General features: G+C 42.6%; 1 protein-coding gene across 6 annotated transcripts in view; it reads left to right on the forward strand.

Moving 5' to 3' along the window:
- LOC124038617 (phosphatase and actin regulator 2-like) overlaps nt 1–26,909 on the forward strand; it is an 87,137-nt gene that overhangs the window by 9,497 nt on the left and 50,731 nt on the right. The window contains exon 1 of one of the 6 annotated variants that reach the window (XM_046354685.1): nt 12,739–12,852. The exons of 4 other annotated variants lie outside the window; for them this stretch is intronic. In XM_046354685.1, the coding sequence (XP_046210641.1) occupies nt 12,840–12,852 (13 nt within the window). In that variant the 5' untranslated portion in view covers nt 12,739–12,839. Of the gene's footprint in view, nt 1–12,738; nt 12,853–21,670; nt 21,926–26,909 lie in introns of those variants that run through there. One more of the 6 variants, XM_046354684.1, reaches the window with a different exon arrangement.

Below are 26,909 nucleotides of genomic sequence, written 5' to 3' on the forward strand. Positions count from 1 at the left end.
GATCTATCGTACAATCCCTTCCCGGTCGATAAGGTGGTAATTTAGTCGCTTTCACTTTACTGAAAGCGATTACCAAATCGGCATACTCGGGGGGAATGCACACCATGGAACCCTGGTCTGGACTCTCCACCGACGTGGCACCGATGGAAACTCCCAAACACCTTCCAGAACACTCCTCTGACCACCCCTGGAGAACCCCCTGTCTCCATGAAATTTTAGGATTGTGCCGGGCCAACCAGGGAGTCCCCAGCACCACTGGAAACGCAGGCGAATCAATAATAATAAAACTGATACGCTCCCTATGATTCCCCTGCGTCACCATGTCCAGTGGGACCGTGGTCTCCCTGACCATCCCTGACCCTAATGGCCGGCTATCTAGGGAGTGCATGGGGAAAGGAGAATCTATCGGCACCAGCGGAACCCCTAACTTAAGGGCGAGTCCGCGATCCATAAAGTTCCCAGCTGCGCCTGAATCGACTAGCGCCCTATGTTGGGAAGAGGGAAAAAAGTGAAGGAAAGAGATTAAGACAAACATATGGCCAACAAGGGGTTCTGGGTGAGTTTGATGCTGACTCACCTGGGGTGACCGAGAAGCGTTCCGCCTGCTATCTCTACTCCCAGACGGACCCCCCCAGCACCGATCAGACGTGTGCCCTCTCCGACCACAGTTGGTGCAGGGAAGGCCACCTCCTCCGGTACCCCTCGGCGTAGCCCCTCCCAACTCCATGGGAATGGGAGCGGAGGGGCTGGGTGGTGGAACGCACAGAACCCTCTCTGAACGCCCGCGGGCAGCCAGCAGATTATCCAGTCGAATGGACATGTCGATCAGCTGATCCAGTGACAGAGTGGTGTACCGACACGCTAACTCCCGGCGGACGTCCTCTCGGAGACTACACCTGTAGTGGTCCATAAGGGCCCTGTCGTTCCACCCAGATCCGGCTGCCAAGGTCCGGAACTCCAGCGCGTAATCCTGGGCGCTCCTCTTCTCCTGCCTGAGATGAAATAGTCGTTCTCCCACCGCTCGGCCGTCTAGAGGGTGATCAAACACGGCACGGAAGCGGCAGGAAAACTCTGTGTAGTGCTCCCGCGCTGAGTCTGGGCCATTCCAGACTGCGTTCGCCCACTCCAGAGCACGACCCGTGAGGCAGGAGATGAGGACACTCACCCTCTCTGCTCCTGAGGGAGTGGGTCTGATGGTGGCCAGGTATAGCTCCAGCTGAAGCAGAAACCCCTGGCAACCCGCCGCCGCTCCATCATAAGCCCTCGGTAGCGTCAGACGGAGGGTGCTGGAGTCGGGAGATGGGGAGTCCGGAACCGTGGGTGCCGAAGGTGGAGAGAGGAGACCACTCCTCTCCCATCTTTCCATTCTCTCCATCACTTGATCCATCGCGGATCCGATCCGATGGAGGACGGTGGTGTGGTGGAGAACCCGTTCCTCCATCGATGGGAGAGTGTTGGCTGCTGCTCCTGCTGACTCCATCAATCTGATAGGTGCGGGATTCTGTAATGCTCCGGGTGTCGTGGGTGTGGAGTCAAATGCAGGAGACAGTTCAATGCTGTGCGTCTTTACTAGCACCAACGCACCACAGGGTGCTCCCAAAAGTAACGTTCCCAAACACAGGGGAAAAAGTACAATAGAAAAAATCACGACTAGGCACTAAGCACGTACCTCTACAACAGAGCCGAAGGTTTACAATGAAATAATCCCGCACAACAACCAGGCGGGCCGGCTGTCTAATAAAGACAAACTACTTAAACATGAACAGGTGCTACCACTAAACATACAAGGAGGGGGAGGAAAAACAATCAGTGGCAGCTAATAGGCCGGTGATGACGACCGCCGAGCGCCACCCGCCCGGGAAGGGGAAACACCCTCGGTCAGACTCGTGACATTGGGGGTATCTTATCTATACTGTACTATTTATATTTTCGTCTACTTTTATTTCACTGCATTCCTAAAGAAAATATTGTACTTTTTACTCAGCATGTTTTCCTTGACAACCAAAAGTACTTGTTACATTATTAATGCTTAGCAGGACAGCAAAATAATGAAATTCATGCACTTATCAACCGAACATCACTGGTCATCCCTACTTCCTCTGATCTGGCGGACTCACTAAACCGACATGCTTTGTTTGCCAATTATGTCTGAGTGTTGGAGTGTGCCTGTGGCTTTCCATAAATTAAAAATAAAATAGTCCCATCTGGTTTGCTTAATATAAGGAATTTGAAATTATTTATACTTTTCTTTTGATACTTAAGTATATATTTTTTAACCAAATACTTTTATACTTTTACTCAAGTAGAATTTTACTGGGTGACTTTTACTTTTATTTGAGTCATTTTCTATTAAGGTATCTTTACTTTTACTCAAGTATGACAGTTGGGTATTTTTTCCACTGCCCTCATGTTTTTCAATGAATGGATGTACTTGATATCATGAACTGACAATGACAACGATAGCATAATGAGATCACGTTTCTAAGAGAGAAGTTGCTGAGTCCCCTTCTCTAGAATGGCCTTTATATAGAACTAAGGTGCCCAATGCTGCAGTGGTTTCCTGTTGTCATTTCTGCAAAGTGCACAGACCTTCAAAGAGCTATAATGCCTCTAGTCTTGATGTCCTATGGAGCTGTGTTCCTCTGAGGTTTAATAGGCTCTGGTGAGAATGGGCTGTTAATCGTCACAGTAAAGGCCTTGTTCTTTATTCCACATAGATTATTTCCTATAGAAGAAGGACTTTGTTTGTGAGATATTCCATATTGTTCAGAAGTGCATTATAAACACCATATCTGTATTATTTCTTAATTGTCACAGCTGTGTGGGTTAAATGTTCACATATTTCACATTAATGTGGTCATAAGTTTCTCATACAGTATGTACAATGTCAAGGCTTTCGCAAACAATTTACTGACATTAGTCCCCAGCTTTACCATGACTCCTCTATCAAATGTCACATCAGTACATTATGTCTACTGACAGTCCACTTCCTGTCATCAGTCAACTTTGTTTTCCACTTCTGTCCTTCTGCCCTTTCAGAGTAGTCTAGTTAAGTGGATCTTGAATTCATGCATGCTACAGTACAGCTGTAGGATCTTAATTTGAGCCAGTTTGCTACAGCAGGAAAAGAATCCTGCAGCAACAGGAAATGTGAATGATTATGTGGATTATACATTTGTAGGGGTTGATACAATTTTTCGTAAGGGAAAATCAAGACAGAAATGTCTAAACGGAAATGACAAACTTCAGAAGTCGTTTTAAACCTCAAATACACTATGTTTTAAATGTCCTGCATTGCAGGAAACTCCTCCTGCTACAGGGTGTTTAAATTATGATTCTACATCTGTATATTATCATCGTCTGTATCTAGCCAAAGTCTGCTGATTGGTGTCTGTGTGATATTGCCTTGCCTTGTTAATTTAGTTTCAAGTTATTTTTATTATCTAGATCACATTACCTAAACCAGAAATATTTTACAGACAAAAGTCGGGTTATGTATTGCCATCATTCATTATTTGCACATTATTGCAGCAGGAAGTGTGATAACACATGTAGAGTAGCAGGAAATGCTGGCTATTGTCTGGTAGTTTCTCAAATATCCACAAGAGGGGGGGAAAGCTCCTTTTGTTGGAGCTCATTTCCTGTGTCTGTTGTATCTCAGTTGTAACTCAGGCCAACTTGTTTTGAAAAGGGTATATATACACTACCGTTCAAAAGTTTGGGGTCATTTAGACATGTCCTTGTTTTTGAAAGAAAACCAATTTTTTGTCCATTAAAATTACATCAAATTGATCAGAGATACAGTGTAGACATTGTTAATGTTGTAAATGACTATTGTAGCTGGAAACGGCTGTTTTTTTAATGGAATATCTACATAGGCGTACAGTGGTCCATTACCAGCAACCATCACTCCTTTGTTCCAATGGCATGTTGTGTTAGCTAATCCAAGTTTATAATTTCAAAAGGCTAATTGATCATTAGAAAACCCTTTTGCAATTATGTTAGCACAGCCGGAAACTGTTGTGCTTATTTAAAGAAGCAATACAACTGGCAACAGAGTTCCTTTTTCCAGTGTCTGCGTTCTTTTGCCCATCTTCATCTTTTCTTTTTATTGGCCAGTCTGAGATATGGCTTATTCTTTGCAACACTGCCTAGAAGGCCAGCATCCCGGAGTTGCCTCTTCACTGTTGGCGTTGAGACTGGTGTTTTGCGGGTACTATTTAATGAAGCTGCCAGTTGAGGACTCGTGAGGCGTCTGTTTCTCAAACTAGACACTCTAATGTACTTGTCCTCTTGCTCAGTTGTGCACCGGGGATTCCTCTTTCTATTCTGCTTAGAGACAGTTTGTGCTGTTCTGTGAAGGGAGTAGTACACAGTATTGTACGAGTTCTTCAGTTTCTTGGCAATTTCTCGCATGGAATAGCCTTCATTTCTCAGAACAAGAATAGACTGATGAGTTTCAGAAGAATGTTTTTTGTTTCTAGCCATTTTGAGCCTGTAATCGAACCCACAAATGCTGATGCTCCAGATACTCAACTAGTCTAAAGAAGGCCAGTTGTATTGCTTCTTTAAATCAGCACAACAGTTTTCAGCTGTGCTAACATAATTGCAAAGGGGTTTTCTAATGATCAATTAGCCTTTTAAAATTATATACTTGGATTAGCTAATACAACAGGACTGATGGTTGCTGATAATGGACCTCTGTACGCCAATGTAGATATTCCATAAAAATATCAGCCGTTTCCAACTACAATAGTAATTTACAACCATGTCTAAACTGTATTTCTGATCAATTTGATGTTATTTTTATGGACAAAAAAATTGCTTTTCTTTAAAAAACAAAGAAATTTCTACGTGACCCCAAAACTTTTGAACGGTAGTGTATATTAAAGCAATAAGGCACGGGGGGTGTGGTGTGGTATATGGCCAATATACCATGGCTATGAGATGTTCTTAAGAGTGCCTGGATACAGCCTTTAGCCATGGTCTGTTGGCCATACACCACAAACCCCTGAGGTGTCTTATTGCTATTATAAACTGGTTACCAATGTCATTAGAACAGTAAAAAGAAATGATTTGCCATATCCGTATACCACAGCTTTTAGCCAGTAAGCATTCAGGCTGGAACTACCCAGTTTATAAATATATATACAGTATGTGGTCTTCTAATAAATACAACAGTACAGGGCCACACATCACCACAATAAAGGCCTACATGGAAATGATCTAGTTAATATTCCATTTATATATTGTTTTGCTTAATATGAACTTGTCTTGAAAGTGTACTCTTTGTCTCTCATTTGAGTACCTCTGACCTTTCCAACTCAGAGTTGTTTCGCTCTCTCAAATAATAATGCAAGGGGTTTCAGACTCTTAGAGAAGCTCTGGGAAGTAATGATTTGTTGTGATCATTATAGGTTTTTGCCCCTTCAGAATCAATGAGGGGTTGAATACTGTTCCTCCCTACACTCAATTAGTCATGTAATTACACTGTAAGGGAGCTAGGCAGTGTAGCACGCTGTGCACATTGTACCCTTTCTGGACAATACTCCCAAAATAGACATTCAGTTTGAATTTGACACTCCAAATTACTAAGTATCACACTTTCTGTGCCATTTGCTACTGCCTGTGTTTAACACAATGCAGCTGGTCATAATTATGTTTCCAACATATCCAGCATTGCATTCAATCATAGCCAGGTCATTATAACAATGTACAGTAGCAGTCAAAAGTTTTAGATCACCTACTCATTACAGAGTTTTTCTTTAGTTTGACTATTTACTACATTGCAGAATAATAGTGAAGATGTTAAAACTATGAAATAACACATATGGAATCATGTAGTAACCAAAAAAGTGTTAAACAAATCAACATATATTTTATGTTTGAGATTCTTTAAAGTAGCCACTCTTTGCCTTGATGACAGCTTTGGGAACTCTTGGCGTTCTCTCAACCAGCTTTATGAGGTAGTCACCTGGAATGCATTTTAAATAACAGGTGTGCCTTTTTAAATGTTCATTTGTGGAATTTCTTTACTTCTTAATGCATTTGAGCCAATCAGTTGTGTTATGACAAGGTAGGAGTGGTGTCCAGAAGATAACCCTATTTGGTAAAATGCCAAGTCCATATTATGGCAAGAACAGCTCAAATAAGCAAAGAGAAACGACAGTCCATCATTACTTTAAGACATGAAGATCGGTCAATAGGGAACATTTCAAGAACGTTTCTTCAAGTGCAGTCGCAAAAACCATCAAGCGCTATGATGAAACTGGCTCTCATGAGGACCACCACAGGATAAGAAGACCCAGAGTTACATCTGCTGCAGAGAATACATTCATTAGAGTTACCAGCCTCAGAAATTGCAGCCCAAATAAATGCTTCACAGAGTAACAGACACATCTCAACATCAACTGTTCAGAGAAGACAGCGTCAATCAAGCCTTCGTGGTTGAGTTGTTGCAAAGGAACTTCTACTTAAGGACACCAATAAGAAGAAGAGACTTGCTTGGGCCAAGAAACACAAGCAATGGACATTAGACCGGTGGAAATGATGATCTCTGCATGTGTGGTTCCCACTGTGAAGCATGAGGGAGGAGGTGTGTTGGTGCATTGCTGGTGAAACTGTCTGTGATTCATTTAGAATTCAAGGCACACTTAACCAGCATAGCTACCACAGCATTCTGCAGTCATACGTCATCCCATCTGGTTTGCTCTTAGTGGGACTATCATTTGTTTTTCAACAGGACAATGAACTAAAACACACCTCCATGCTGTGTAAGGGCTATTTGACCAAGAAAGAGAGTGATGGAGTGCTGCATCAGATGACCTGGCCTCCACTCTACAGTGTGACAGCTTATGAACTAACAGACCAGTCTGGGTTTAGTACAGTGTGACAGCTTATGAAGTAACAGACCAGTCTGGGTTTAGTACAGTGTGACAGCTTATGAACTAACAGACCAGTCTGGGTTTAGTACAGTGTGACAGCTTATGAAGTAACAGACCAGTCTGGGTTTAGTACAGTGTGACAGCTTATGAACTAATAGACCAGTCTGGGTTTAGTACAGTGTGACAGCTTATGAAGTAACAGACCAGTCTGGGTTTAGTACAGTGTGACAGCTTATGAAGTAACAGACCAGTCTGGGTTTAGTACAGTGTGACAGCTTATGAACTAATAGACCAGTCTGGGTTTAGTACAGTGTGACAGCTTATGAAGTAACAGACCAGTCTGGGTTTAGTACAGTGTGACAGCTTATGAACTAATAGACCAGTCTGGGTTTAGTACAGTGTGACAGCTTATGAACTAATAGACCAGTCTGGGTTTAGTACAGTGTGACAGCTTATGAACTAATAGACCAGTCTGGGTTTAGTACAGTGTGACAGCTTATGAACTAATAGACCAGTCTGGGTTTAGTACAGTGTGACAGCTTATGAACTAACAGACCAGTCTGGGTTTAGTACAGTGTGACAGCTTATGAACTAATAGACCAGTCTGGGTTTAGTACAGTGTGACAGCTTATGAACTAATAGACCAGTCTGGGTTTAGTACAGTGTGACAGCTTATGAACTAACAGACCAGTCTGGGTTTAGTACAGTGTGACAGCTTATGAACTAATAGACCAGTCTGGGTTTAGTACAGTGTGACAGCTTATGAACTAACAGACCAGTCTGGGTTTAGTACAGTGTGACAGCTTATGAACTAATAGACCAGTCTGGGTTTAGTACGGCACAGATTCATTCATCACTGATTTCCAATCTGCCCTGGTTATCTTTGTGAGAGGGGTCTTTCATCACTGATGTCCATGCTGCCCTGGTTATATTTGTGAGAGGGGTCTTTCATCACTGATTTCCATGCTGCCCTGGTTATCTTTGTGAGAGGGGTCTTTCATCACTGATTTCCATGCTGCCCTGGTTATCTTTGTGAGAGGGGTCTTTCATCACTGATGTCCATGCTGCCCTGGTTATCTTTGTGAGAGGGGTCTTTCATCACTGATTTCCATGCTGCCCTGGTTATCTTTGTGAGAGGGGTCTTTCATCACTGATTTCCATGCTGCCCTGGTTATCTTTGTGAGAGGGGTCTTTCATCACTGATGTCCATGCTGCCCTGGTTATCTTTGTGAGAGGGGTCTTTCATCACTGATGTCCATGCTGCCCTGGTTATCTTTGTGAGAGGGGTCTTTCATCACTGATTTCCATGCTGCCCTGGTTATCTTTGTGAGAGGGGTCTTTCATCACTGATGTCCATGCTGCCCTGGTTAATCTTTGTGAGAGGGGTCTTTCATCACTGATTTCCATGCTGCCCTGGTTATCTTTGTGAGAGGGGTCTTTCATCACTGATTTCCATGCTGCCCTGGTTATCTTTGTGAGATGCTGGGTCTTTCATCACTGATGTCCATGCTGCCCTGGTTATCTTTGTGAGAGGGGTCTTTCATCACTGATGTCCATGCTGCCCTGGTTATCTTTGTGAGAGGGGTCTTTCATCACTGATTTCCATGCTGCCCTGGTTATATTTGTGAGAGGGGTCTTTCATCACTGATTTCCATGCTGCCCTGGTTATCTTTGAAAGCCGATAGGATATTTTCCCATATGTTTTTCAGTTGCTTATAAAAGGTTTATTTTGCTTTGATGTCTTTATAGACTTTATAGATATATACTTATGACTCGTCATCATGGGTCTGCATCTATTCTGCAGCCACATACTTTGTCCAATGACCATGGGTTACAAGTTCCAACATAGTAAAACTCAACCTTTAATACGGTACGGTGTGACTTTAAGTTACACAACAACCTGACTGTGCCAGGTCAGTGGCTCACTGTGTTTATCATTCCTTCAAGAGTCTAAAAATACAAACTTGTTTCCGCTGTCACTTTCAAAACTATGTAAATGCAATTTCCATCCCAGTCGAGCTGACCCAGTTGTCAAACAGTAACCCAGCTCAGTTAATGTCACACTGTTGGTCATTAATATCCGCAAGACCAAAAGGACATGGAGGATATTGTCAACATAACTTGTAATAATGCTGTTCACACAATAATGATTAAATACATTCAATTACATCATGTGTTGAAACACTGGCAGAAATTTAACATGGACTTTGACTCTCAAATATGACCTATGTGAGTATTGAGTATATGCAGCTACTTTAATAATGCAGTTCAGTTTTAGCACCATCAGGGAGAGTTAGCAGGGCACACGTTTGCACCTTGTTCAGATTGCTATAATTTACTTGGTGTTCTAAATTAGTCATCAAGCTTGTTAGGGGCCATAAAGGGCTAAGGACTTGTTAGGGGCCATAAAGGGCTAAGGACTTGTTAGGGGACATAAAGGGCTAAGGACTTGTTAGGACCATAAAGGGCTAAGGACTTGTTAGGACCATAAAGGGCAAAGGACTTGTTAGGGTCATAAAGGGTTAAGGACTTGTTAGGGTCATAAAGGGCTAAGGACTTGTTAGGACCATAAAGGGCTAAGAACTTGTTAGGGGCCATAAAGGGCTAAGGACTTGTTAGGACCATAAAGGGCTAAGGACTTGTTAGGACCATAAAGGGCTAAGGACTTGTTAGGACCATAAAGGGCTAAGGACTTGTTAGGACCATAAAGGGCTAAGGACTTGTTAGGACCATAAAGGGCTAAGGACTTGTTAGGACCATAAAGGGCTAAGGACTTGTTAGGACCATAAAGGGCTAAGGACTTGTTATGGCCATAAAGGGCTAAGGACGTGTTAGGGGCCATAAAGGGCTAAGCATGTGTTAGGGGCCATAAAGGGCTAAGGACTTGTTAGGGCCATAAAGGGCTAAGGACGTGTTAGGGGCCATAAAGGGCTAAGGACTTGTTAGGACCATAAAGGGCTTAGGACTTGTTATGGCCATAAAGGGCTAAGGACTTGTTAGGACCATAAAGGGCGAAGGACTTGTTAGGACCATAAAGGGCTAAGGACTTGTTAGGACCATAAAGGGCTAAGGACTTGTTATGGCCATAAAGGGCTAAGGACTTGTTAGGGCCATAAAGGGCTAAGGACTTGTTAGGACCATAAAGGGCTTAGGACTTGTTATGGCCATAAAGGGCTAAGGACTTGTTAGGACCATAAAGGGCGAAGGACTTGTTAGGACCATAAAGGGCTAAGGACTTGTTAGGACCATAAAGGGCTTAGGACTTGTTATGGCCATAAAGGGCTAAGGACTTGTTAGGACCATAAAGGGCGAAGGACGTGTTAGGGGCCATAAAGGGCTAAGCATGTGTTAGGGGCCATAAAGGGCTAAGGACTTGTTAGGGCCATAAAGGGCTAAGGACGTGTTAGGGGCCATAAAGGGCTAAGGACTTGTTAGGACCATAAAGGGCTTAGGACTTGTTATGGCCATAAAGGGCTAAGGACTTGTTAGGACCATAAAGGGCGAAGGACTTGTTAGGACCATAAAGGGCTAAGGACTTGTTAGGACCATAAAGGGCTAAGGACTTGTTATGGCCATAAAGGGCTAAGGACTTGTTAGGGCCATAAAGGGCTAAGGACTTGTTAGGACCATAAAGGGCTTAGGACTTGTTATGGCCATAAAGGGCTAAGGACTTGTTAGGACCATAAAGGGCGAAGGACTTGTTAGGACCATAAAGGGCTAAGGACTTGTTAGGACCATAAAGGGCTAAGGACTTGTTATGGCCATAAAGGGCTAAGGACTTGTTAGGGCCATAAAGGGCTAAGGACTTGTTAGGACCATAAAGGGCTAAGGACTTGTTAGGACCATAAAGGGCTAAGGACTTGTTATGGCCATAAAGGGCTAAGGACTTGTTAGGGCCATAAAGGGCTAAGGACTTGTTAGGGGCCATAAAGGGCTAAGGACTTGTTAGGACCATAAAGGGCTAAGAACTTGTTAGGGCCATAAAGGACAAAGGACTTGTTAGGGTCATAAAGGGCTAAGGACTTGTTAGGGTCATAAAGGGCTAAGAACTTGTTAGGGGCCATAAAGGGCTAAGGACTTGTTAGGACCATAAAGGGCTAAGGACTTGTTAGGGGCCATAAAGGGCTAAGGACTTGTTAGGGGCCATAAAGGGCTAAGGACTTGTTAGGGGCCATAAAGGGCTAAGGACTTGTTAGGACCATAAAGGGCTAAGGACTTGTTAGGACCATAAAGGGGTTAAGGACTTTTTAGGACCATAAAGGGCTAAGGACTTGTTATGGCCATAAAGGGCTAAGGACGTGTTAGGGGCCATAAAGGGCTAAGGATGTGTTAGGGGCCATAAAGGGCTAAGGACTTGTTAGGGCCATAAAGGGCTAAGGACGTGTTAGGGGCCATAAAGGGCTAAGGACTTGTTAGGACCATAAAGGGCTTAGGACTTGTTATGGCCATAAAGGGCTAAGGACTTGTTAGGACCATAAAGGGCTAAGGACTTGTTAGGACCATAAAGGGCTAAGGACTTGTTAGGACCATAAAGGGCTAAGGACTTGTTAGGACCATAAAGGGTTAAGGACTTGTTAGGACCATAAAGGGCTAAGGACTTGTTAGGACCATAAAGGGCTAAGGACTTGTTAGGGCCATAAAGGGCTAAGGACTTGTTAGGACCATAAAGGGCTAAGGACTTGGCAGCTTTTGGAAGCCTTGGAGGCCTCTTCTCATCTCAACCCCCATGGCTCTTTAGCTACTAGCTACCTTATCAGGTGCTGGTTTCCGGGAGACTAGACAGGTTGTGAGTGAAATTCTTAAGTGGCAGCACTTTCAGTCGTTATCTTGTCAATAGCCTAACAATAATCTAGGACACCAGGTACTAAAATATTACATTATTGCGTAAGATTCTTGATTAGGTTACTTGCATCTGTCCATGAGAGATTATCCCAACAATGAAATGTACCCTTACCTGCCCAGGCTTCATACTGTATGCTTGCTCAGTTCTACAGTGCAATGCCATTTACAGCCTTCTTATAGACTCCTGGCTGAGCCAGAGATCTAAATACCCTCAAGTGTTGTTTCTCTGAAAGCCCACTCTGAAGTGTCTGCTGCCAGCGAAGAAAATATCAGCTACTATGACTCATTCCTTTTAGAACGTTGGCTAATTTCAACACTGCGCTTCAAAATAGACTAAACTGTTTTTTTTCAGAGATTTTCCACACAGCCCTCAAACCCACTTGTTCACCGACTTCAACCTCACGTAACTTTCCATTCTGCCCCTGAACGTCGTGATGGGTATTGACACATGGAGTCTGGGGTGCAGAGATAATTTTTTTTTTAGGTGAATAGCAGTAATGAAATCAGTCTGGCTTTAATGATGGTTGCAGAGACCCCCCCCCCGCTCTCTATCTTCCTCCCTGTGGCCTCAGGTTGCAGCTAAAAGCCTCAGTGGACAGGGAGGCTCCATTTGATGGTTCCAGATTGGCTAGTCCAGCCTTGCTAATGGAGGTAATGGTTGTTGTGTCTCCTGCCTGTGCTCACTGGGCTGCTTCATGTACAGGAGGTTGGTGGCACTTTAATTGGGGAGAACGGGCTCGTTGTAATGGCGGAATCAGTGGAATGGTATCAAATACATCAAACATGGTTTCCATGTGTTTGATACCATTCCATTCGCTCCATTCCAGCCATTATTATGAGCTGTCCTCCCCTCAGCAGCCTCCACTGGCTTCATGGTCATGTCCACTGCAGAGAGGCATGCAGCAAGGAACACTGATGAACATTAGAGAGCCAGCTCCCTGCACAGGAAGGGTTAGAGGGAGAGAGGGTGGGAGATAGAGAGAGGAGGGAGAGTGAGAGAGAGGGAGGGAGGGAAAGAGAGAGGGCTAGGAGGAGAGAGAGAGGGAGAGAGGGAAAGAGAGTTATGAGGAAAAGAAAGGATCAGCTCACAAGGGTGATCATTTTCTTCCAGTCATGGAGCATGCTCGTGAGTCCCCTTTAGTCTGTGTGTCTGTGTCTGTGTGTCTATGTTTCTGTGTGCGTCTATGTTTCTGTGTGTGTCTGTGTTTCTGTGTGTGTCTATGTTTCTGTGTGTGTCTATGTTTCTGTGTGTGTCTATGTTTCTGTGTGTGTCTATGTTTCTGTGTGTGTCTATGTTCCTGTGTGTGTCTGTGTGTCTGTGTGTGTCTATGTTTCTGTGTGTCTGTGTGTATTTGTGTGTGAGAGAGAATTTATTGTCCTTGTGATTGTTGTGTGTGTGCTGTTACAGTAGTTGGTAGTAGGAGTTCTCTAAATGTTCTCTGTTGGATACATTGCCCCTGGACAATGCATGAAGAGGGTTGCCGAGAGACAGTTGGGATTGCTATCTACCATACCTATTGAGGAGGAACCTTTTGACTTTCCCTCTGTGTATTCAGATCAGCTGTTTAGGGAACACTGCCAGGCAAAAACCCATTCCTGTAATGTCATTTTGTTGGATTAGAGTTGTTTAAATAACTTAGCTTGTGCCTAAATTGTTTAAAAACCTGTTTTGTATTGTACTTATTTGATTATTTAAAAATACACAAAGAGCCTTATCACTTAGAGAGATTACCTCTAAGAATATTATATTCATCATCTCATAACATATTATATAGTCAAAGCTAGTGACAGGGTAGTCACAGCTAGTGACAGGGTAGTCACAGCTAGTGACAGGGTAGTCAAAGCTAGTGACAGGGTAGTCACAGCTAGTGACAGGGTAGTCACAGCTAGTGACAGGGTAGTCAAAGCTAGTGACAGGGTAGTCACAGCTAGTGACAGGGTAGTCACAGCTAGTGACAGGGTAGTCAAAGCTAGTGACAGGGTAGTCACAGCTAGTGACAGGGTAGTCACAGCTAGTGACAGGGTAGTCACAGCTAGTGACAGGGTAGTCACAGCTAGTGACAGGGTAGTCACAGCTAGTGACAGGGTAGTCACAGCTAGTGACAGGGTAGTCACAGCTAGTGACAGGGTAGTCACAGCTAGTGACAGGGTAGAGCTAGTGACAGGGTAGTCAAAGCTAGTGACAGGGTAGTCAAAGCTAGTGACAGGGTAGTCACAGCTAGTGACAGGGTAGTCACAGCTAGTGACAGGGTAGTCACAGCTAGTGACAGGGTAGTCACAGCTAGTGACAGGGTTGTCACAGCTAGTGACAGGGTAGTCACAGCTAGTGACAGGGTAGTCACAGCTAGTGACAGGGTAGTCACAGCTAGTGACAGGGTAGTCACAGCTAGTGACAGGGTAGTCACAGCTAGTGACAGGGTAGTCACAGCTAGTGACAGGGTAGTCAAAGCTAGTGACAGGGTAGTCACAGCTAGTGACAGGGTAGTCGCAGCTAATTACAGGTTAGTCGCAGCTAGTGACAGGTTAGTCGCAGCCTGTGACAGATTAGTCACAGCTAGTGACAGGGTAGTCACAGCTAGGGACAGGGCAGTCACAGCTAGGGACAGGGCAGTCACAGCTAGTGACAGGTTAGTCACAGCTAGTGACAGGGTAGTCACAGCTAGTGACAGGTTAGGTACAGCTAGTGACAGGGTAGTCACAGCTAATGACAGGGTATGATGACTCTGTGTCTTGTAGTGGATTACAGTCGGTCTATATTTAGTCAATGCCATTTGATAAGTTTAATTAAGTTTGCCACACTCTGTGAATGTCATAACATTTCACTGTTTGTTAACTCATGTCATAACTCCTATCTTAACTCCTAACTTTCTCTAGTGGAGAAATTGGACTGACACGGAGGGCTAGGTACATAGATCTCCCAGACAGAAATATAAGTCAAGTTCACCTTTGATAATACTGCAGTATTGATCGATGATGTGATGTATAGAAAGATAAGATACAAAGCCATATGTCATGACTCTGTGAGTCTGTTATAGGTACAGTATGTATATTTCTTTACACATGATTTCATATGGTCCAGGTGGATTCTTAACAGTAGATTGTCAAATCAAACCATATCAAATTTTATTAGTGACATGCGCCGAATACAACAGATGTAGACCTTACAGTGAAATGCTTACCGGTACTTACGAGCCCCTAACCGAGTCAAAAAATACGGATAAGAATAAGAGATAAAAGTAACAAGTAATTAAGAGCAGCAGTAAAAATAACAATATATACAGGGGGTGCAGGTACAGAGTCAGTGTGTGGGGGCATTGGTTAGTTGAGGTAGTATGTACATGTAGGTAGAGTTAATTAAAGTGACTATGCATAGATGACAACAGAGAGTGGCAATGGTGTGGAGAGAGGAGGGGGGGGGCAATGCAAATAGTCTGAGTAGCCATTTGACTAGATGTGTTCTTAGATTGTGTTCTTCAATCTGTTTTACAATGCAAAACAGAATTTGTATATGGTATAATATGAATCAGGTTGTCCACATTTGCATAGCCTCAGGCCACAGTGATTCAGCAGTGTTGTAGAAAATCCTGATGCTCAACAAGGCTAAAGGCTACCCTGTGGCATTACTTTATTCTGTCACAACCAACCCTATCCCAGAATAGATGTACTCAATGGCGGGAAATGTGGCACTACTTCCATTGGGGAATTAACCAATGCAGTCTTACAAATGTTATTTTGTCTAGTCTTATGTTGTCCTTTCAATTGAACTTGTAATTGAAACAGCTTTAGTACAGTGTGACAGCATATGAAGTAACAGATCAGTCTCAGTCCAAACAGTGTAATGGACCAAAGTAACTGTAAGAATCGTGAAAATCAATGACACTAAGCCAACGGTTTTGAGCCAATCCACATCTTTAATGTACAACACATCAATAAGCTTAGCAGCATGTCTGAGCAAAAACAATTGGATTCCAATTGAGGAAAATCAGATCTGTCATTTGCTACAGATAGTGGTAGTGATTTTTCAATGAAGACAAACAGTCCGACATCGTCACGGTCTATTTTGACGTGGATGAGCAATGGGTGGGTAGACCTCTGTAACTGGCTGTCTGCTGCTGCTCTCCTCTCTCTCATATTGAACCTTTATGTGATCATAAGCCCCGATGTCTCTGCACTGTGAAATATAATGCTCTCGATTCGCTCTGCAATGAGCTATTTTTAAACAGCCTAGATTTCAAAATAAGAGCCATCCAGACCAGGGAAAATAAGCTCCTTACAGACAGGATGACGCATTGATTTGTATACAGTACATACAACATTTCAGTGTAGGAAGTGAAGTGGTCCAGTAATGAGAGATACCTGCTATCCAAACAAAGTAACTGATATCAGTTTCAATAATAGTTTGCTTGTGGAGAAGGTCAAATCTAATCTGTGTATAAAGTAACCCATTCTGATAGGTCAATGTTAAGGTTTTCTCAACATACTTGTACCATACATACAGTATTTGTATGTAATCACTTTTGATTTGGGTATGTAAAATTCTCTGAAACGTTGAGGTTGCAGCATACTTTGAATTGTCCCACAATGGTGAGACAATTCAAACTATGGTGCAAATTGCACATCCAAAATATACAGTTGTTTCAATTGTATGACTTTATGAAAAAAAGTGTGTTTCATGCACACCTTATCATGCAGGTGAAAGAGGACCCAAAAGCGACTTAACTGAAACAGAGTTTATTCAAGTCCAAACAGAAAACGACAAATCCTGAATCCTTAACAGGAAATGTCCAAACAGGGAATAACAGAAATCCTCTAGTCTGTAGAGGGGGAATAACAGGAGAAGCGGCCACAGACTGCAGGTCGCTTCGGGTAGGCGCAGGCCGTAGCTGACAGAGACACCTGCTCACACGCAGCATCTGATGAAGGCAAAAACACGACAGGACAGGGCGATACACAATCACAGCACGGTGAATTCTAAACAAGGAACCGACAGGACAGGAACGGAACACAAAGGAAGAAATAGGGACTCTAATCAGGGGAAAGGATCGGGAACAGGTGTGGGAAGACTAAATGATGATTAGGGGAATAGGAACAGCTGGGAGCAGGAACGGAACGATAGAGAGAAGAGAGAGCGAGAGAGTGAGAGAGGGAGGGGGAGAGAGAGGGATAGAAAGAGGGAAAGAACCTAATAAGACCAGCAGAGGGAAACGAATAGAATGGGGAGCACAGGGACAAGACATGATAATAAATGACAAACATGACACACCTACCATCAAGTCTCTACCACTGGGATGAGGACATGCTTGCACCTCTCTGTCTCATATTATGATAGTCATTTTAGCCTTTTTACCTGTGGCAAGCTATGGAATGGCATGCATAACAGATAATATTAGCTTGGTCCTTCACATAACATTCACATCAATGTGTACTGTACTGAAACTGGTCATCTGAATGCACTCAGTGACTTGCAACTAGACACACAATGACCATCCCATCATTTCACAGTGCTTGATAGAGAAGCTAGACCTTTGCTCTTCGGATCTCGCAATGACCTGTATGGACAAATGGCCCTGTCTGCTCCACTTAATCTATATGCAAGACAGATCCTATAGTATGAGACCAATCTGAACGTATCAAATGTTGTTCTGAAAATATTCACCTTAATGTAGACTACATCATAGACAAAGTATCATCCTCTCTACTCTACAATACAGATTAGAACTATGCTTTTACTGTCATTTTAGACAGATACAGTCTAGGTAATATAAAACAAAGTTTACCAACACATAGGAACTCACCTCAAAATTAGAGGTTAATAAAGAAATCATCTAAAAAAGAGGAAGAACTAAGAAGCACCACATAAACAATAATTACCTTGGCTGAGATTTCTGGTTAATCATTTATGACTCGTTCCCCTTTTCCTCCACTTGGACATCCTGTTACTTTTTTGATCAATGAGTGGGGTATACTGTAATAACATGAAGACATATATCCATTAGTCAATGAGTGAGGTATACTGTAATAACATGAAGACATATATCCATTAGTCAATGAGTGAGGTATACTGTAATAACATGAAGACATATATCCATTAGTCAATGAGTGAGGTATACTGTAATAACATGAAGACATATATCCATTAGTCAATGAGTGAGGTATACTGTAACAACATAAATACATATATCCATTAGTCAATGAGTGGGGTATACTGTAATAACATGAAGACATATATCCATTAGTCAATGAGTGAGGTATACTGTAACATCATGAAGATATATATCCATTAGTCAATGAGTGGGGTATACTGTAACAACATAAATACATATATCCATTAGTCAATGAGTGAGGTATACTGTAACAACATAAATACATATATCCATTAGTCAAATGAGTGAGGTATACTGTAACAACATAAATACATATATCCATTAGTCAATGAGTGGGGTATACTGTAACAACATAAATACATATATCCATTAGTCAATGAGTGAGGTATATTGTAACATTGTAAAGACATACAGTACCATTCAAAAGTGTGGACACGCCTACTCATTCCAGAGTTTTTCTTTATTTTTACAATTTTCTACATTGTAGAATAATATTGAAGATATCAACAATATGAAATAACACGTATGGAATCATGTAGTAACCAAAAAAGTGTTAAACAAATATATTTCAGATTTGAGATACTTCAAAGTAGCCACCCTTTGCCTTGATGACAGCTTTGCACACTCTTGGCATTTTCTCAACCAGCTTCAACTCATCCCAAACCATTTCAATTGGGTTGAGGTCGGTTGATTGTGAAGGCCAGGTCATCTGATGCAGCACTCCATCACTCTCCTTCTTGGTCAAATATCTCTTACACAACCTGGAGGTGTGTTTTGGGTCATTGTCCTGTTGAGAAATGATAGTCCCACTCAGCGCTAACCAGATGGGATGGTGTATAGCTGCAGAATGCTGTGGTAGCCATGCTGGTTAAATGTGACTTGATTTATAAATAAATCACAGACAGTGTCAACAGCAAAACACCACCACAACATCACACCTCCTCCTCCATGCTACACGGTTGGAACCACACATGCGGAGATCATCTGTTCACCTACTCTGCATCTCACAAAGACACGGGGGTTGGAAAAACCTCAAATTTGGATTCATCAGACCAAAGGACAGATTTCCACTGAATGAATGTCCATTGCTCGTGTTTCTTGGTCCAAACAAGTCTCTTCTTCTTACTGGTGTCCTTTAGTACTGGTTTCTTTGCAGCAATTTGACCATGAAGGCCTGATTCACACAGTCTCCTCTGAACAGTTGATGTTGAGATGTCTGTTACTTGAACTCTGTGAAGCATTTATTTGGGCTGAAATTTCTGAGAATGGTAACTCTAATGAATGTATCCTCTGCAGCAGATGTAACTCTGGGTCTTCCATTCCTGTGGTGGTCCTCATGAGAGCCAGTTTCATCACAGCGCTTGATGGTTTTTGCGACGGCACTGTCTGCAAAGTTTTTGAAATTTTCTGTATTGACTGACCTTCATGTCTTAAAGTAATGATGGTCATTTCTCTTTGCTTATTTGAGTTGTTCTTGACATAAATGGACTTGTTCTTTTACCAAATAGAGTTATCTTCTGGATACCACCCCTACCTTGTCACAACACAACTGATTGGCTCAAACGCATTAAGAAAAAATAAATTCCACAAATGAACTTTTAACAAGGCACATGTGTTAATTGAAATGCATTCCAGGTGACTACCTCATGAAGTTGTTTGAGAGAATCCAGAGAGTGTGCAAAGCTGTCATCAAGGCGAAGAGTGGCTACTTTGAAGAATCTCAAATCTCAAATATATTTTGATTTGTTTAACACTTTTTCAGTTACTACATGATTCCGTATGCGTTATTTCATGGTTTTAATGTCTTCACTATTATTCTGCAATTTAGAAAATAGTAAAACTAAAGAAAAACCCTGGAATGAGTAGGTGTGTCCAAACTTTTGACTGGTACTGCATATCCATTATCCATTTCCCTTCCTACTACTGGGCCTTCTTCATAATGAATAACTAAGATTATACTGAGTAGTAATTGATACTAGCATAGAATAGTGATTAGGCCATACAGAACTACCTTTCACGTATTGAAACAATATACTTTTTGTACGGATTATAACCTAGTATTTAAAGTATTTACCTAGTGATTTGTAAAAGTAGGCTATGTGTTGCCAACATCTCCTATCAATACATTAAGGAACTGACGGAAGGCATCAGAGGATAAGTAGTGAGGCTGTCTGGGGGATCAGTGTATTAGCATTGATAGATTCATAGGGCTGTATTTGGGTTCTTGTGGAGAGGTTGAGTGGTAGAGGATCTAGTCTGCCATATGCACTTAGACTGCACTTTGGTTATAGTCGTTAGTGATTTCCTCCCTATGCCACGGCAGGCTTTCATCTCAAGAGCAATGTGCCACTTTACTTAAAGCTGACTGGCAATGCTTTTCTTGTTAGAAGCATGTATGAGCCTTGATTCGTGTTTGATAATATAATGCTAATGTTATGTTTCTGTATGTACTTTGGGACATTTTGGTAAGACTTTTCTTAAAGATTTTGCCTTTTACTTAAAGATTTGTCCATACCTTTTTGCTGTTAAATTGATTGATGGCATGGTTTCTAGAATATCATTGTTGACAGAATGTTCATTGAACAGTAGATGTCAGCCTTGCACCTAAACCAAACAGTCTGCAAAGGTCAATGGATTTTTACAACCTCTCTCAGATACTCTGTATCTATCAACTCACCATAGACCCTACTGTGTACATACATTCATGTCATTAATCATGATTATAATGATCCCTCTTGTCAACATTACAATAGTTATTTGCACATTACAATGTATCTACAATCACAGTTTCCCTATATGTACAATGGCAATGCTCTTACTCAACGTGTAGGCTGTAATCAGTGTGTGTGACAGTGCTGGATGGTTTAGTATATCCATGTTTTGGTATGTGAAAGTATTTTATCTCCTGATAACACACATCACACAGCTAGAGTGTCAGCTGAGGCCCTGCCATAGGGCCCCTGCGAGTACTATCACATCAGAATGGTATCGCCCATGTCAAAAGCTGGAGCTCACTGGAACAGAGGTCCACTCAGGGGTTGAGTCTCATGCCTCGAAAGGAAATAGAGCCAGCCATCTTTGGTGTATTTTTAAGTGGTGTGAACAAGCTCAGGGGTGGTGATCTTTTAGTTTAGTATTAGCATTTAAGGCCAAAGTAACAGCATATGCTCATTGTACAGTGCTGCCTTTGTGTGCTGTAATAACAGAGATACTGTACACGGTTTAGGAGGATGGTTTAGGAGGTGGAAGGACAAGGAGATGGGTTATGGTGAGGCGTTCACAGTGTAGCTGCCTGTGACACAATGCTCAGGGAGGGTCTGGAGGCAGGAGAGGGCTGGTTTCCGTCAGCTCTGGGCGGGAATTGGAGAGCCTTCCTGAGAGGTTCCCACCCACTGACCATATAGCTCACTCAGGGCTTTGTTCTTCTTCTCAGGAAACCGTAGCCTAAGAGGAACAATTCAGATGACTGTAACAGTGTAAGAAAGTTTTGCAGGTAGCCATAATATGTAGATTTAAGATTTCCATTGCCCAAATATAGTATTAAACTAACTTTCTATTCTGTTTTCAAAGAGCTGTTTGAAGATTTATGTTGATTTTATATGTATTACTAAGTTACTAAAACTATGCCATGATTATTTGGATGTTTGCAAACATCAAACTGCCATGAATTTCAAGATTTCGAAACACTGGAATGATATTGTGGTGTCAGTAACTGTGTGTTCAAAAAATGTCTCTATACTGTATGGATGAAAACCTGGTATCTACATCTCAGTTGTAGGCTGTTGGGGAGGTAGGCTACAGAGACTGCCTCCCCTCGACCTCTGACGGGTAGTAGACTAATCTGCATAAAGGAATGACAGGCATTCTTGAGCTGAATCAGTGGTTTTGAGACCCAGCGGTTTTTTCAAGAGTTTTATCCCAACAATTGTCCACTGCCTGAAGTAGGTGAAATGAACTTTAGGATTAGGCGATGGCTACGATTTTGTGGTGAAAAAAAAAGTTCCTCGGGGAGCGGGTGATTGTTACTTTTTCGGTCAATTGAAGACAGAATGGGCCAGACGTCTGTCTCTACCTTGTCTCAAAATGCGAGCGGTGGTGAGTCTACTTTCCTCGTTCAAGCGCGTACCGCTATCTAATTGTTTAGGAAGTCGATGTCTGACAATTTTCACTCGTTATATTATTTTTTTAAAAACTTTACCCTATTGAAATGTAGCTTTTCAACAAGTTTGAGTTGGTTTGCCGGAAAAAATATCTGTTGTATTTCCCATCACTCCAATGTGCTCGTGCATATGCAGCTACATCATTGCAGCTGATTCTGAATGCATGTACATGTAACAAGCTGCTGGAGGCGAAACGAAAGTAACATTTACTTTGACAAGAATCGAATACTTTGTATCATTAACGGTTACGTTATGGCCATCAGTGATGGACTCAACAATTACTCATATTTGAACCCTGATTAATATAGACACAACTAAATGACAATGCAAACCGGAAGACATGCAAAATATTGATTGTTTGTTCAATAATGAACTAACCCTAACCCGTAAAAAATCGAGTACAAAACAGCTCTGGATCAGGGGAGTACGTGTTGTACTCGATTTTTTTTTACGGCGCAATAACAGTTCACTATTGAAGAAACAATCAATGTTTTGCACTTCAATCTGGCCCGCGAGACATTATAAAAAATGTATAATCGAACCCAGGTCTGTAGTGACACCTCGAGCACTGCCTTGCAATGCCTTTGACCGCTACGCCACTCGGGAGGCCCCTGCAAACTGATTTGAACAAATAATTGGTCAGCCCAAAAAATGTGGCCTTCCGTTGAATTTCACAATCCGATTATAGCGCTATCAACTACATCTTCAATGGAAGAGATACTGATCAGCACATCTGTTTTCTTTTCAAAAGAGAGTAGGGACATGTAGGTTTGGTGAACAAGCTAGCCTACACAATAAGTAACCTAAGCTGAGCCCTAAGAGCTTATGCCTTACGGCTTTAGCTCAGTGGGCTAACGCAGTAGTCTTGCAGACAACCAGGGTTCAATACCCAGTTGCTCACACATGCCCAAGCAAACAGACATTGCTGTATTGATCTCAAAGTTAGTATGTGAGTGGTGTTGAATAATGGTCCATAATGGCACATTTAATGCAGTGGGAGATGTTCAACAGGGTGGATCAGGATCAGGATGCAACTTCTGTGCCATACCAACCACAAAGCTTACTTAAAGGCCCAGTGCAGTCAGAAATTTGATTTCCCTGTGTTTTTATATGTATGCCTCCTGAGGTTGAAGAGGCGCTGTTGTGCCTCCTGAGGTTGAAGAGGCGCTGTTGTGCCTTCTTCACCACACTGTCTGTGTGGGTGGACCATTTCAGTTTATCTGTGATGTGTACGCCAAGGAACTTACAACTTTCCACCTTATCCACTGCTGTCCCTTCGATGTGGATAGGGGGTAGCTCCCCCTTCTGCTTCCTGAAGTCCACGATCATCTCTGTTTTGATGACGTTGAGTGAGAGGTTGTTTTCCTGACACCACACTCCAAGTGCCCTCACCTCCTCCGTGTAGGCTGTCTCGTCGTTGTTGGTAACCAACCCCACTACTGTTGTGTCGTCTGCATACTTGATGATTGAGTTTGAGTCGTGCATGGCCACGCAGTTGTGGGTGAACAGGGAGTACAGGAGGAGGCTGAGCACGCACCCTTGTGGGGCCCCAGTGTTGAGGGTCAGCGAAGTGGAGATGTTGTTTCCTATCTTCACCACCTGGGGGGCAGCCCGTCAGAAAGTCCAGGACCCAATTGCACAGGGCGAGGTTGAGACCCAGGTCCTCCAGCTTGATGGTACTATGGTATTGAATCTCAGTAAGGTACTTAATTGTTACCCAGAAATGATTTGATATTGAGATAATAAGGGCTGCATTGAACCTTTAACAATAACATTACTAACAAGTTCATGCAGGCCTGACTTTTCAATTCTCCAGGGCCTAAATAAGCTTATAGTGCAGCCACATTGGGGCTCCCGAGTGGCGCAGCGGTCTAAGGCACTGCATCTCAGTGCTAGAGGCGTCACTACAGACCTTGGTTCTATTCCAGGCTGTATCACAACTGGCCGTGATTGGGAGTCCCATAGGGCAACGCACAATTGGCCCAACGTCGTCTGGGTTAGGATTTGGCCGGGGTAGTCCGCCATTGTAAAAAAGGAATTTGTTCTAAACTGACCCCCCTAGTTAAATAAAAGTTAAATAAAACATAACCTCAGGTGTTATAGTTATACGTTTACCTTGCAAGGCATGTATTCTCTTAAACAAAATTGTTCTCTCCCTGTTCTCTTCCTGTTCTCTTCCCTCCTATAAGGAACCATAGTCCATAATTTTCACTATTCGTAATAACAATGTCAGCTTTTCACGTTTGGTCAATTACACAAAATGTGAGAAAATTCTTATATGTCAAATAGCATGTGATCTTAAAAACCTTGGCGTTTAAGTGTGTAAGCCCTCCACAGTGACTGGATAAACCCTCCCCAGTGGCTTCAACTGAGGAAACCTCTCCCTATTTCCCCTTGACCAAATATTTTTCTTGTTGCCCGTGGCGCATAAAGAAAGACAATGGGAAAAACATCTGGTGAGCAAACAGCATGGCTGATCGTATTTAACGCAAACAGATGGATGCGAATGAATGCTTTTTGATTTGGTGTGTAGTTTCTTCATATGTTATTTGGCTACTCTAAATTCTGTTTTCGAGGGCCCAAACAGTATTAGTGTTTTTGGTTATGAGACTCCTGTCCAATGACGTCATCACAGAACTAGAATCCCGTCAGTATGAGTCACAGCCTGGAGTTTACAAAAAGGGTTGACTAAATTGTATGACAAGTGCATCAGTAAACACATAGGACCGGACATGTGTTTTGACCCTCCTAACGTAGCATTGTGGAAGTATCAATTTCATACTATTCATGATTTCTGTGTACTCCATCTGTGATGTTTATTTTGGCTGATTTTCCTGATACCTCATAAACATTAATTATCAGCCTGACTGAAGCATGCTGGTCCTTTATTGAAAGTCTTATAGGCCTCTTGTTTTCTCTTGAAATGAAATGTCTTGATTGTTGTCTCATTACAGCTGAAGCTGATATATAACTACTGATGACATTTAAGTCATCTCAAATCGTAGATGGATTCTGTATAGTCCCAGTCATTCATTTGTCTATGGCTGAAATTTACACAGACAGCCCAATACCAATCTTTTTTTTCACAAATGGGTCTTTTGACCAATAAGATCGGAATTGGCTCCCTGTGTAAACGCAGCCATAGACAAATGTAGTGGAGCGGGTCGAGAGTTTCAAGTTCCTTGGTGTCCACATCACCAACAAACTATCATGATCAAAACACACCAAACAGTTATGAAAAGGGCATGGCAACATCTTTTCCCCCTCAGGAGACTGAAAAGATTTGGCATGGGTCGCCAGATTCTCAAAAGGTTCTACAGCTGCACCATCTATTCTATCGCATCCTGACAGGTTGCATCACCGCCTGGTATGGCAATTGCTTGGCATCCGACCGTAAGGCACTACTGAGGGTAGTGCGTACGGCCCTGTACATCACTGGGGCCAAGCTTCCTGCCATCCTCGACCTATAGTGAAAGTATTCACCCCCCTTGGCATTTTTCCTATTATGTTGCCTTACAACCTGGAATTAAAATGGAATTTGGGGGGGGTTGTATCATTTGATTTACACAACACTTTGAAGATGCAAAATATTTTTTATTGTGAAACAAACAAGAAATAAGACATAAAAACAGAAAACTTTAGCGTGGATAACTATTCACCCTCCTAAGTCAAAGGCAACCTTTTGCAGCAATGACAGCTGCAAGTCTCTTGGGGTATGTCTCTATAAGCTTGGCACATCTAGCCACTGGGATTTTTGGCCATTCTTCAAGGCGAGGCTGCCCCAGCTCCTTCAAGTTGGATGGGTTCCCGCTTCTGTACAGACATCTTTAAGTCATACTACAGATTCTCAATTGGATTGAGGTCTGGGCTTTGACTAGGCCATTCCAAGACATTTAAATGTTTCCTCTTAAACCACTCGAGTGTCGCTTTAGCAGTATGCTTAGGGTCATTGTCCTGCTGGAAGGTGAACCTCAATCCCAGTCTAAAATCTCTGGAAGACTAAAACAGGTTTCCCTCAGTAATTTCCCTGCATTTAGTGCTTCAATTCTGACCAGTTTGCCAGTCCCTGCCGATGAAAAACATCCCCACAGCATGATGCTGCCACCACCATGCTTCACTGTGGTGACGGTGTTCTCGAGGTGATGAGAGGTGTTGGGTTTGTGCCAGACATAGCATTTTCCTTGTTGGCCAAAAAGCTCAATTTTAGTCTCAACTGACCAGAGTTTCTTCTTCCATATGTTTGGGGAGTCTCCCACATGCCTTTTGGCGAACACCAAACATGTTTGCTTATTTTTTTCTGGCCACTCTTCCGTGAAGCCCAGCTCTGTGGAGTGTACGGCTTAAAGTGGCCCTATGGACAGATACTCCAATCTCCGCTGTGGAGCTTTGCAGCTACTTCAGGGTTATCTTTGGTCTCTTTGTTGCCTCTCTGATTAATGCCCTCCTTGCCTGTGAGTTTTGGTGGGCAGCTCTCTCTTGGCGAGTTTGTTGTGGTGCCATATTCTTTCCATTTTTTAATAATGGATTTAATGGTGCTCTGAGGGATGTTCAAAGTTTCAGGTATTTTTTTATAACCAACCCCGATCTGTACTTCTCCACAACTTTGTCCCTGACCTGTTTGGAGAGCTCCTTGGTCTTCATAGTGTCCCTTGCTTAGTGGTGTGGCAGATTCTGGGGCTTTAAGAACAGGTGTATATATACTGAGATCATGTGACAGATCATGTGACACTTAGATTGCACACAGGTGGACTTTATTTAACTAATTATGTGACTTCTGGAGGTAATTGGTTACACCAGATCTTATTTAGGGTCTTCATAGCAAAGGGGGTGAATACATATGCACTCACCACTTTTTAGTTTTTTATTTTCTTAGAATTCTTTCATTTCTTTTCAATTTTTTCAATTTTCTTTCACTTCAC

Source organism: Oncorhynchus gorbuscha, linkage group LG06 (assembly GCF_021184085.1).
Source record: "Oncorhynchus gorbuscha isolate QuinsamMale2020 ecotype Even-year linkage group LG06, OgorEven_v1.0, whole genome shotgun sequence".
NCBI classification, from domain to species: domain Eukaryota; kingdom Metazoa; phylum Chordata; class Actinopteri; order Salmoniformes; family Salmonidae; genus Oncorhynchus; species Oncorhynchus gorbuscha.